Source organism: Pinus tabuliformis, chromosome X (assembly GCF_031772625.1).
Source record: "Pinus tabuliformis cultivar Carrire ecotype Pingquan chromosome X, CPIR1, whole genome shotgun sequence".
Lineage (NCBI taxonomy): Eukaryota > Viridiplantae > Streptophyta > Pinopsida > Pinales > Pinaceae > Pinus > Pinus tabuliformis.
This window is the reverse complement of record NC_142308.1, coordinates 578,964,373-578,977,526: the sequence shown is the minus strand read 5'-3', so window position 1 is coordinate 578,977,526 and position 13,154 is coordinate 578,964,373. Positions and strand designations below refer to the sequence as shown.

At 41.1% G+C, this 13,154-nt stretch overlaps 1 protein-coding gene across 7 annotated transcripts in view; it reads right to left on the bottom strand.

The window, feature by feature from the left end:
- LOC149141334 (Phospholipid/glycerol acyltransferase family protein) overlaps nt 1-13,154 on the bottom strand; it is a 193,081-nt gene that overhangs the window by 84,703 nt on the left and 95,224 nt on the right. For 5 of the 7 annotated variants that reach the window (XM_089452987.1, XM_089452983.1, XM_089452984.1 and 2 more), the window contains one exon: nt 5,110-5,243. The exons of the other annotated variants lie outside the window; for them this stretch is intronic. In XM_089452987.1, coding sequence (XP_089309113.1) covers nt 5,110-5,243 — 134 coding nt within the window. The remainder of the gene's footprint in view (nt 1-5,109; nt 5,244-13,154) is intronic. 7 annotated transcript variants of the gene reach the window in all.

Sequence of the window (13,154 nt, the reverse complement as noted above, 5' to 3'; positions counted from 1 at the left end):
AGCACATTGAGACAGTGTTGCGCATCTTGGAGGAGCAGCAATTCTATGCCAAGCTCTCCAAGTGTGAGTTTGGGTTGACGGAGATGTTGTACTTGGGACACATCATAGGAGTGGACGGAGTGAGAGTCCACGAGGAGAAGATCGGGGCCATCAGAGATTGGTCGGAGCCGAGGAACATGACAGAACTTCAGGGATTCATTGGCATTTGTACTTACTACCGGAAGTTCGTCAAGAGTTTCTCACTGCTTGCTACACCCTTGACGGATCTGACAAGGAAGGGGGCATTCACTTGGTCGGATACAATGCAGCGAGCCTTTGACAGGCTCAAGGAGGTTATGAGCAGCTGCCCAGTGCTTGTATTGCCGGATTTTTCGCAGCCATTTGTTTTGGAGTGTGATGCGTCGGGAGAGGGGATCGGCACAGTGTTGATGCAGGGAGGTCACCCTATAGCCTTTGAGAGCCGGAAGCTCCTTCCACATGAGAGGTTGTATTCTATATACGACAAGGAGATGCTGGCCATTATGCATGCATTGGCCAAATTCCGGCAGTATTTAGTGGGTAATAGGTTCAGGGTGAGGATTGATCACAACAGCCTCAGGTTCTTTTTGGAGCAGAAACAGCTACAGGAGAGGCAGCAGAAGTGGATCAGTAAGATCCAAGCGTATGACTTTGACATTGAGTATGTCAAAGGTAAGAACAACGTGGTAGCAGATGCTCTTTCATGTAGACCAGCCACGTTGTCTCTTATGAGCTTGGAAACACACTGGAGGGCTCGACTCTTAGTGGAGTACTCCAAGGACAGATTTGCATGTGAGGTTCTGGATGGGCAGGTGGCGGATGACAAGAACAGGGTAACCGATGAGATCATCTACTATAAGGACCAGATCTTCTTGACTGAGGGATCTCAGCTCAAGAAGAAGATACTTCAGGCATCACATGATTCACCATTGGCCGGCCATCAGGGGTTTACCAAAACCTACAGGGCCATTAGAGAGAGGTTCTCATGGAAGGGCCTCAAGGAGGACGTACTCCAGCATATCTGGGAGTGCGACATTTGCCAGAGGAACAAGGGGGAGATGAGCCATCTCGCAGGATTATTGCAGCCTCTTCCCATTCCAGAGGGGAAATGGGAGAGTATTTCGATGGACTTCATCACAGGGTTGCCCATGGTGCAGGGCAAGGATTGTATCTTTGTCGTCGTTGATCGACTGACAAAGTACGCACATTTTTTCGCCATACCCGCACACTATACAGCAGCACAGGTGGCCGAGTTGTTCTTCAAAGAGGTCTTCAGGCTACACGGTCTTCCTAAGACCATCATCAGTGACAGGGATAGCCATTTCATGGGCGGGTTTTGGCAGGAGCTTTTCCGGTTGGTGGGAACGGAATTAACACCGAGTACTAGTTATCACCCACAGACGGACAAGCAGACAGAGATAGTTAACAAGTGGCTGGAGGGCTACTTGCATAACTATGTCAGTGGGCAGCAGTAAGCATGGCTGAAGTGGCTGCATCTAGGGGAGTATTGCTACAACACTACACATCACATGTCCATTAGTATGTCACCATTCTATGCTTTGTATGGATATCATCCTTTATCTTTTGCTGACGTGATGTTTGGTGCTAGCAAGGCTCCAAGAGACAAGATTTGGATCCAAGAGAGTCAGGATATTCTTCGAGCTCTCAAGGATAATATGGTTACAGTGCAAAACCAGCAGACGTTGTATCCTGATAGGGGTCGGGTGGAGAGACAGTTTGAGGTAGGGGACTTGGTCTACCTACGATTACAGCCATACCGACAATCGTCACTGAAGTAGAAGGGAGATGAGAAGCTCAAGCCCCGCTTCTATGGGCCATACAGGGTGATACGAAGGATTGGACAGGTTGCGTATGAGTTGGAGCTGCCCCAAGGCAGCAAGATTCATAACGTTTTTCATTTATCATGCCTGAAGAAGGCATTGGGGCAGCAGGTGACAGTGACAGATGAGCTACCACCCACAGATGATGAGGGGCATTTGGTGTTGTAGCCAGAGGCTATTGTTGATACCAGGGAGAGGCAGCTACAGAGCAGGATGGTCCGGGAATTCTTGGTGACGTGGAAGAATTTACCGGATGAGGATGCCACGTGGGAGAGTGAGAAAATTTTGCAGCATCCATCACTTCAGTTGCTTGAGGACAAGCAACATTTTGCCGGGGGATACTGTAATATTCCTAATTAGCCATGGCTAATTGGAATATTCGATTTTGCTCAATTTTGCCTTCTATAGTTATTTATAAATAAAAAGGTGAGGAAAGGGGGACATAACTCACTTTTTGAATAAAGTCACTCCCTAGTAGCACAACGTTGTAACTTAAAAGGGGAGCCAAGGGGGCCAAAGGACCACGTAGAGAAGCGGGCCCACGTAGACACTTGGAGGGACTGCGCAGATGGAGAAGGAGCACGTGGCAAGAGAGAGGCTACGTTGGAGGAGGTGGGCCTTAGGGTTTTGAGAAAGGCCAACGCTATAAAGGAGAGAGGAGCCTCCTCATTTTGGCATTTGATTATGTTTCATTTGAGCTAGTCACTTCGACTTAGAGCACGCTCGCTGTTTAGCCTGTCTGCAGTACTATTTAGTGCATCGAGTGTCTCCGTTCGGAGATCTCACCCTTAGCCTCGGGGGACTTCGAGTGCCTGCTCGGGCAAGGTAGTTTCATCAGTATTTTGCAGGAGGAGTGATCTCTGGAGTTGAGGAGGAACTGAGCATTTTGATGACTACGCAGTCTTGAGAGGGGAGGGCGCAGTTTCTTTTGGTAGGAGCTCCGGATTGGGTTTTTGTGGAGGATTTGAGCTTGGAGACTGAGCAAGGGATCAGCCCTTGCATATTGGAGGATTTTGGCAGAATTTCGGGTAGAGTTTTGGAGGATTCTCTTCAGGAGCAGCGCAGAGCCTTGAGGGATAGCATAGATCCTCAAGGGGGTGATTTTCGGGGGTCAGCTATTTTAGAAAAGCTTTCTGGGCTTTTCTGGGTTTATTGAGTAGAGGCTGATTCCAGAGTTTCGGCATTTTCGGAGGAGGGGAACAGCCCCAAATCTTCACTTGATTTCAGCAGTAGCAGCAGCACAGCAGTTCTCCAGCAACTTGGACGCAGTTTAGAGAGAGGTCATTTCCTTACCATTCTGAGTGTATTTCTTCACTTGCTTTGTGCAAGTCGAGGTGCTATCTTTCTGATCACCCCATGTACTCTTTCCATTACTCAGTATAATAAAAGGGCTTAGCATTTCTTGAGTATCTGCTTATGTTCCATCTATACATTATTGTATGTTGCACTATTGTTATTTTTATCTCTTTGAGCTTCCCGGCTACTATACCACTTGTGTGTTTTTCTCCTATACTCTTAGACAGAGTCAGGAAAGGGCCAGGTAGCCTCCAGATCTCGTCCTCTTTTCAGAGGCGACATATCTGGTAAATGCCCTCCCAATCCATCTCTGGTTGGAGTTTTCTTGTGTTTGAGGGATATCCCTGATAAGGGATATTACAGAGTGACTCTTGGGTTTCATCTTCCAAGGTTGATTCTTATTCTAACACTTGTGATAGAGTTATTGCAGAATTTAGGTTTGTCTTGGTTCCATTCAATTCCTTGATGTTACTAGTAATCTCGACATGGCTTGAGAACAAGTGTGAACCATACTCTCTCCATTCGTATTGTTGATCTGAAAATTATTGGCTAGTGGCATCGCTTATGTTCTCTTGCAACTGCAGAACTACGGTGTTCTTGGATCATCCTTTTGTGATTTTCCTTTGGTTTCTAGAAGTTTAAGCCTCTCTAAGGCCAGTGCCTCTCTTCTAGGGTTTTATTAGGCATTCCTAAAGTCTTATCACCCTTCTTCAAGGTCAACGCCTCCTTGCCTAGAGTTACCTACAGATTTTCCCATTTGGTTCTATGAAGGAAAAATACTAGACTTTATTTCTCTCATATGGAGACGACTTCTTGCTGCTGTTAAGCCTATATGGATTCAAAGAGTGTATGTTTCCCTGATTAAATGGAGCCAATTATCATACTTGGGTGAAGCAAATGACTTATGGATGTATTCAATCAAACCCATTTCTGCCGATGACAATTACACTTCTGACATCATATGTTTGAACTTTGAACATCAATAAAGCACTTCAGCCAATCACCCTATATGTCAAACCAGGTTTACCAAGGATAATACGGTAGTGAAAGAAATCCGGGATACCTTCAAGAATATCTCTGGAACTGTGAATGCCACTCAGGTCAACTGACTCAAAATTAATTTTCAAATCTCTGCATGGGTCACTTTGACATTGTTGAGGCCTATATTGCAAGGTTTAAAAGCCTAGTCTGGCATCATAACATCATGAGACAAGGCAAAATCAGATTCCAAATATGCAAGTACTAAGTATTGTTCTCAATAATTTATCTCCTACATACAAATCTTTTGCTATCATATTTTATTTATCAAGAGGGTGCTACAACTCCTTCCCTTCAGGAGCTTTTCTTGAATCTGATCCAACATCAAGTTACATTGAGGAATATGGGTGAATTAACCCGTGAGATCAAGCCCATCCAAAGGCTATCTCCACTGCTCCTAAATCAGAGTCTGATCAGGGAAAAGGGGAACATACAAAATCACACAAAAAGAAAAAAACGCATACGCAGACACCATCATATTATTCATTATTTCAATATTATTTGGATTATACTCAGTTGTGCTCTCCTTTTTTGTACCATTTGGAGTATTGTGCATATAAAAACATTGGAATGTATAGCTATTCCTAACAATAAGAATCTCATATCATAAGTTGCTGCAAATTCAAGAGGAGAGCACAGATAACCTTTGATCTCTCTCAGACTTCCGTCACTTATCAAACTTTGAAATTTAACCCAGGGCTTAGAGAAAAATTAAAATATCAATGTGTACTAAGATTTCCTCTATATTGCACTTTGAGAACCAAGAATGGAATATCACAAGCTGGAAGTCAATAATTATAAGACAGAAAGTACGCAAACAGCATAAAAATGTGAATCCCCACACATGTTCAATAGAACCATCAATGTTTCCACAGCATAACTCATCAGTCTGGAAATTATAGCAACAGATTCTTACTCCAGATATAGTATCCCATGCTGGACTAAAGCGTTGATATGGGTATCTTAAGATCACGGGCAGCACTGGAGTCCTGGCTAAAAATGCCCCAGTCTTAAAGGGAAGAAGGAAGTCTCCATTTGTAGTTGTTCCTTCTGTCAGTTTGACCAGAACAGAACCGATCATAGAAATAAGTGTCAGTGTATCAAATCATAGCATTAAAAAAATGCATAAAACACATATAAGAACAATCATACAATTGTCTGTTTTCCATCCAAGGGTTATTACATTTTGAAAACATGTCAAAGCTTGTTATCTAAATGTCAACACATCCCACAGCTTGTTTTTAATCAATCAATATGAGATTTAAATTTTATAGACCTAACAGCAAATAGCTTCCAAAGTTGGTCATCTAACAATTTCACAAAGTTTATAGCAGCAGCTTCCAAGAATTGCAAGAGCAATGTATTTTATGACATCATCAACTACTGCAACTAACTGCACATAAATTACAAGAAAGAAAATAGAATATATAATTATATAAAGCAATAAGCATCCTCATAAATTACATATTGCCAAGGGTCCAGGATGAAACACAAGTTAGGAGTTTTGGTTAAAGTTATCTCACAACCATATATTATGTCCCATAATATTATCAATTGTACATGGAGAAAAGCCTATAGTTTCTTTCCTTCGAGAAGTGTCTTGTGTCCAAATCAATGATGCAAATATCATTTCAGGAAATATATCATCAATGCTCTGGAATGAAACTTATCAGAAATATCAGGGAAAATATTGGAAAACATTGACAAGCATAAGCTTGGACTTGGAAAAACTCACGAGTATCAGCAACCTGAAAATCTGAAATATCAAGAGAAATCAAAAATATATGGTTGAAAACTTTGAATTTGTTACAGAGGCTAGGCCAGTAGCCCTGACTATTGTAAACTTTTCCTGCTTTGGGAAAAAAACTCTGATTTTTGTTAGTTTCTCTAAGCCCAGCAAAATGATTAACATGCCAGTAAATTTTTATACCCAGAATTTTATTTGCACTAAAAACCCAGAAAACTCAAGTCTGAAATCTATGCACAATTAATGCAACCAAGCTTCTAATAAATTATGCACAACATAAACAAGAAATCCAAGCACATAAACTTTTACACAACTTTTACCCTGGAAAACCCCAATGTGGGGAAAAACCAGCAAAGAGGGATTTTATTAGGCTTCAGAGAAAATACTCAGGAAAGAATTACAGCAGCAGATCCAGAGAATGTACAGCCAAGAACAGCCACAGTAATCGGCCCTCCCTCCTCAGCAATGGTACGACCTGAAGTACGGCCTCTCTCCAGCAGAATACAGCCTCTTCTTTTCAGCATATATTGGCCCAGGGTTCAGCCACTCCTCCAGCAGGAAACTTGGCCCCAATACTCAGCCTCTCTCTCCTGCAAACACGGCCTAGGGTTCGGCCCCTCTCTGATTGCTCAATACAGCTAGGCTACGGCCTCTCTTTCTTTAAACAAGATAGCCCCTTCTGTCAGCTGCTCAACTTCCTTCTCACCCAAATCGACCCTCTTCTCTCTCACTCGATGTGATCTCTAATGTGTCTTTCACCCACTCATTCCCACAATTTATAATTTCTCTCATAACCCTATTTCATCCTTGATATCTTCAAAAAAAAGAGCAAAGTCCAAAATTTGATCTTTTCACTTTCTTTGATTTTGTCAAATGAAAATATTATTTTCAAAGTTATAAACTTTAGAAATCTGAGTTAAAAAGCCAATAATAACTAATTAAATTAATTATCATGCTTTTCCTAAGTTTGGACTTAGAAAGAATTAAAAAATGCCAAAATAAGTAAATTTTCAAGATATCTTTTGCATGCCTGGACACAAGGCCTATGCAGAGACACCTATCTGAGCTACAATGTTAACATTCCCTCTTAGAGATGAAGGTTTTTTGCGCCAACCTCAATTTGTTCCTGAAGAATACAAACTTGCCTTTTATCAAGGCCTTCGTGAGGATGTCTACAGCCTGCTCATCTGTAGGTACATATTGCAGCTTCACTATGCCTTTCTACACACAGTTTCGGATGAAGTGGTACCTGATCTCTATGTGTTTTGACCTGTCACAAAACACTGGATTTTCCAAGAGTTTGATGTAGCTCTAATTGTCACAACATATCAAGATTGGCTCCAACTACTGATTAAACAGCTCCATGAGTAACTTTCAAAGCAAAATGGCCTCACATGAAGCCAAACTAGTTGCCATGTACTTAGCCTCAGCAAAACTCAATGCAACTGACTTTTGTTTCATGTTGAACCAAGAAAAGCTCCAAACCCCAAGCTAAAACCACAAACTAAAGTACTTTTCCTGTCAACTATGTTGCCTGCCCAGACAGCATTCGAATAACCCACTAGCTTTATTTCATCTCCCTAGACATAACTCAACCCATACTCCATCATACCATGTCAATACCTAAGTATGTGCTTCACTGCCACCCAATGCACTCACTTTGGCCCAACCATAAATTGACAGAGTGTATTGATAGCAAATCATATATCCAGTCAGGTGTTGACCAGATACATAAGAGAGCAAATCAGCTGCCTATATAAAGTGGGCTCCACTTCCTCTAACTTGGAAGCATCAATTTCTTTCAGTTGGTCACCACTGGCATAGCCAGAAGCCTACAGTCCTGCATCCCTAATCGCTCTAGGATCTCCACTGCATACTTCCCCTGTCCAAGGAAGATCTGCCCATCTCTTTGCCACTCCTCTAGCCCCAAAAAATAGTGCATCAACCCCATATCCTTCATCTCGAACTCCAAAGCAAGATCCCTCTTGCAATCTGCAATGAGCTTCTCTAAACCTGTAAGAAACAAGTCATCTACATACAACACAAGAATGAGTGGCTCTCCCCTGACCAATATGTAGTACAGGTTTGAGTCAGCATCACTCTTGGTGAAGCCCATCCCCAGCAGATAGTTGTTTATCCTGGAATACCACGCACGTGGTGCTTGCTTGAGTCCGTACAACACTCTCTTCAACCTGCAAACATGGAAATCCCTCCTATGCAGCACAAAGCCTCTGGTTGCTCTATATAGACCTCCTCCTCAATCACGCCATTAAGAAATGTCATATTGACATCCATTTGATGGATCTTCCAACATATCTCTGCAGCAATGGAAATCACAACCCTAATGGAGGAGTACCTGGCTACAGAGGCGAAATTCTCATCACAGTCAACTCCCTCTCTCTAAGAGAACCCCTCAGCCACAAACCGGGCTTTGAACTTCTCAACACTGCCATCAGTAATGTGTTTGATTTTATAGATCCACCTAGATCCCACCACTGATTTCCCTTCAGGCCATGGCACAACCTCCCATACATCATTCTTCATGATGGAAGAGTACTCTTCCACCATGGCATCCCTCCACACCTGCTGCTCAAATGCCTCCTGAAAACTAGAAGGCTTGACCTCAATCAACTCGCTCATAAGAGCCATGTAACTGGAAAATCTTTGTGGTGGTCTGCTCTCCCTGACTAAAATCCTAAGAGCATCCACTTGCTCCTGAGCTTCCCTTAAGGTACGCTCTGCCCATTTTGGCCTCTTCATCCTAGAAGTCTCGGCCTGGGTAAATGGAGCATCTTGCTCCTCCTCATGCTTATGCTGCTCATCCGGCATCAAAAGTGGAATAACAATAAGACAAGATGCATTTGAAACTGTTTCAAAATTCAGTTCTCAAACCACAGGGCAACACTGAGACAGAAAAAGTTCCCTGCATGTAATTTGACCTACATGGCAAAAAAAACCTGCAAACTGTGGATCATGATCTTTTGTGTTTCTAACTTTCTAGACTTGAAAACTATATTTTTGTGATGAATAATGAATCTGACAATACAAAACATTACCTCAAACAAATCAATTTTCAGCAAAGCAAGTACAGAATGGCAAAGCCAAAACGCAAAATAAGACAAAGCATTGCCTTCTATGTTCTTGCAAATACTGCTAGAAAGGACCTGATTTAAATTTAATCATATGTTATAAAGTATAACGTAAGGGGAAAACAATTCCCAATATGGTTGCCATATTTTATCTCAAACCCAGATTAGCAAGAACAGTCAGTGATCCCAGAAACTCCTGCTATAATCAAACCAAAATATCGGGAAGATTTTACATCTTCAAGTATGACTGAGATTCAAAATCAAGTCTGGTGAGGTAGGAGAAGCTGTGTATAATGAGTAAATAAGGCAATCCTGACATGCAGCTAAAGAAAGCTTCCAATAACAAGAATGAGTTAAGTAACCTCACTCAAGATTTGAGACTACAAGTGAAGAAGGTTGAAGAAATGGGCATGATACCCTAGATTTTGTCAGAAGTCATTTATTGGGGCTTCCTATGAATGGTTGTACTTTTTGTAAAACGAGGTTAATAAAATACAGTTTGACAAATAGATTTCGACTCTTACAGTCCTTTCAGAACCAAAATTGAGATGTCTTCAGTGAAACCATCTAATTGTTCCATGAAGAATGCCCTTCCTGATTTACCAGTCCCTTCAATGCTTACAATGTGCATAGCATGTCACATACCACATAATGTGTATAGCTTGACCTTTAAACTTCCCAGGCCATCTGCTTTAAAGATGACATCTTTAAAGGATATGTACGTTCTGTTAGTGCAAACGTTTGTGCCATTATCTTTTAAAGGAAGAATGCATTACTAAACGCATATGATCCCATACAAATATCTGCCATAATTAGAAAAACTTGCCTCTAATAAATGTTTCTCATTTTTCAGTCTAATAGTCAAATTAATGATTATAATGGCCATATCTAAGTGTTTAGTAATGTACTTGGTGTACTTTTGTCATAATATCACTTTGCGTAATGTAATGAAGAAGCCATTAGTCATGTATTAGTTTGTGTTATGTTGCTAACTAAGTAGTCAAGAATTGGACATTGTGTAACTTACATCACATATGGCTCCCTTTCCTATGTATGATGAAATTACATCATTGAATAATATCAATAAAAATATCTCCTCTTTTTCTGCCTTGTACTATCTGCACTCATGTCTGATGGCTGCATTGATGAAAGGTCCTGCACCATTCTTCATTTCCTCATTTCTTGCATACAAGGCACTATGATTCTGAAATTGGTGGATGCATCCAATTAGGTGAAGGATGCACAATTATTATTGAGGTGGGAGTGGAGAATTTTGCATAAGTCATCACAGAATTTACCTCCAACTATATTTTAGCAGGGAAAATGTTGGAGACAAAACAGCCCATGATTTGATGGACTCCATTCGCAACACATTGTTTTGGACCTCATGCTTGAGGATTTTAGCAAAATTGAGTGGGTGGAAGTGTGTGAAACAAACAAAACCCATAACAAGATACATTTACAACCACACATGGGTTTTGAAGCTTGTGAGGAAAAACACAACAGGTAAAAAGCTTGTTTGGACGACCATTACACATTTTGCAACAAACTTTCTTACATTGCAACGCTTTCTTGACCAAAGATCCAACTTGCGAAAAATGTTTTCTCATGATGAGTGAAATGCACCTTCGTGGAGCAAAAATATTAGGGAAAAGAAATTGCGGACAAAGTTTTTGAAAAAATCTTTCTGTATAAACACACCATGGCTTTTATTTATGAAGCCATGGATCAAGCCAAAGAGGCAATAAAGGCAGCATACAATGATAAAAGAAACAAACAAACAAAAAAACTCTCTTTGGAAAATCATTCATGATAGATAGAATAGGAAACTCCATTGACCTTTACATGTAGTTGATTATCACTCAAACCCTAAGTTGCCATTGTACAAAATATTTTGCACCAAATGGGGAAGTGAAAGAAAGATTGTACAAATGCACTTAAAGAAAGACTGTACAAATGCATTCAGTGCATGGCCCATGATGAAAAGATACAAGAGAATATTCATTAAATTCATGCATTTCAATAATAGTAATGAAGATATTGTTATCCAAAGCAGACCAAAGGACCCCCCAGGCAAGCAATTTGAAAGTTTCTAAGCTGTATTGTTCCTTATGCTATGCATTATAAAAGTTTAGTCAAAGTTTCAACCTCTTTTTATGAAGCTTATTTGACTTCAACTCTTATCACAGCCTATTGATGGAAGCAGTTTGATGGCCAATGCCCTGACTTGCAAAAATTTGCTATTGAAATATTGAGCCAAACATCTAGTGCTTCTGGGTATGAACGTAATTAGAGGGCTTTGAGCACATACACACCAAGAAGCAAAACCATTTGGAACAAAAATGGTTGAAAGATATTGCCTATGAATTAGAGGGCTTTGAGCACATACACACCAAGAAGCAAAACCATTTGGAACAAAAATGGTTGAAAGATATTGCCTATGTTCTGTACAACGTTATATTGAGGTACCACTGTTGAAATGTGTAGCTTCGGAGGCACTCTCACAATCCCTGGGGTACTGGGTTTGTGTGGAGTTGACCCACAGAAATGTGGTTTTGGGGCAATGTACCCAAGCAGTGGACCTTTTACCTAAACTTGTGGGCAAAAAACCCAAGTGGAAATTGATTGTTTATTCATTGGATGCACGAGGGGCACCCTTGATGGGCTAAGGGGCATCTATGGCTACAATGGAGTGGGCAAAAAAAAAAATGAGAAGAATTTTATCTCTCGAGTTATTGGTGTTTAAGCATGTTGTCTTAGGTCAACTTGGCCAAAAGTGGTGACCCTTGGTGGCTAATGGACTCCACTAAGAACACTATAAATAGCGATAAGGTTAAGCTCATTTGGCATCACACAAGAGCAATTCATCTCAAGTGAAGACTAGCCTAAGTAGCCACAGATCTTCAAGGAACCGAGTTGGAGTGAGGGAGAAGGACGAAGTTTATCTTTTCTCATGTTCTGGTAACAGGTCAAGTAGAGGAAGGTTGGACGTGGTTCCTTGTATGGTTCTGGGCAACCGAACTGTGGCAAATCTCTGCGAACAGGCTGAGTTATTTTTTGTTGCTTCAAGGAGGCCTGAAAGTCCCGGTGTTCCACGGGGTTGCGTCCCCCCACCTGGGGGTCAAGTTTCCTAGCTCCCTCGCACTCTAGGGACTTGGGGACGAGTGGGGGATGTTTCCCCACACTCCCAAAAAAAAGGATATGCGAGGAAACTTGAAAGGGGTCATTTCCTCCATTTTGGGGTCGTTTCCTCCAATTGGGGTCGTTTCCTAGGTGAAAGGGGTCTTAAGGGATCTTGAAGGGCTGTTCCCTAGAAAAAATTCACAAAAAAAAATTATGAAACAAAAAAATCGTAATTTTTAATATTTGTCAACTAACCAGGAAGGGTTTACATTATGTTCATTTCACATTTTGTTTTCTCCTTTGTTGAACTGAACACTGCCGTAATCACCAAGCAGCCTTCTGTCTGCTCCTTCGTTGAACGGAACGCTGCCGCTGATGTATCAAACTTGACTTTTATATTATTCAATATTGAATGTTCATAGTTGGAAGTGGAACATCAATATGGTTTAAAGTTTAAAGTTTAAAACTTTAAACATTTATAGTTTTATAATTTATTTTTAGTGTGCATTGTTAGTAAGTTAGTAGACTAGTAGTTACATTGTACAGTTACAAAATTGCATGTATGATGTATGATTATAATTTATATGATAATGATATCAATGATCATGCTTTATGTTTTAAATTTGTTTCAGTTATATGATTCCTCGATTTATATTTTATATTTATAAGTTTTTAAGACCCAACGTCCCCCCACGTTTCCTAAAAATTGGTGGGGAGCTTTTTCATAGGCCGCTCCTGCGTATCCCCGCTCCCTCACCTCCTCGTCCCCGAAACTTAGTGGAACATTAGCCGAGACCCTTGAATGTGGTGCACAGTAAGGCTGTGAGGCCTGTGATGATGCTTGAGTGAGGGCCAAAGGTTCTTGAGGTATTGTGCAGAAGATTAATGGCAGAAAAGGGAGGTTATGCACATGTTTGAGGACTGATATGGCCGCAGTTAGGGCACTCCATGAGGCTGTTGCAAGAGACCTAAAAAGGGCCGAAAATCCTCTGTTAATTGTGT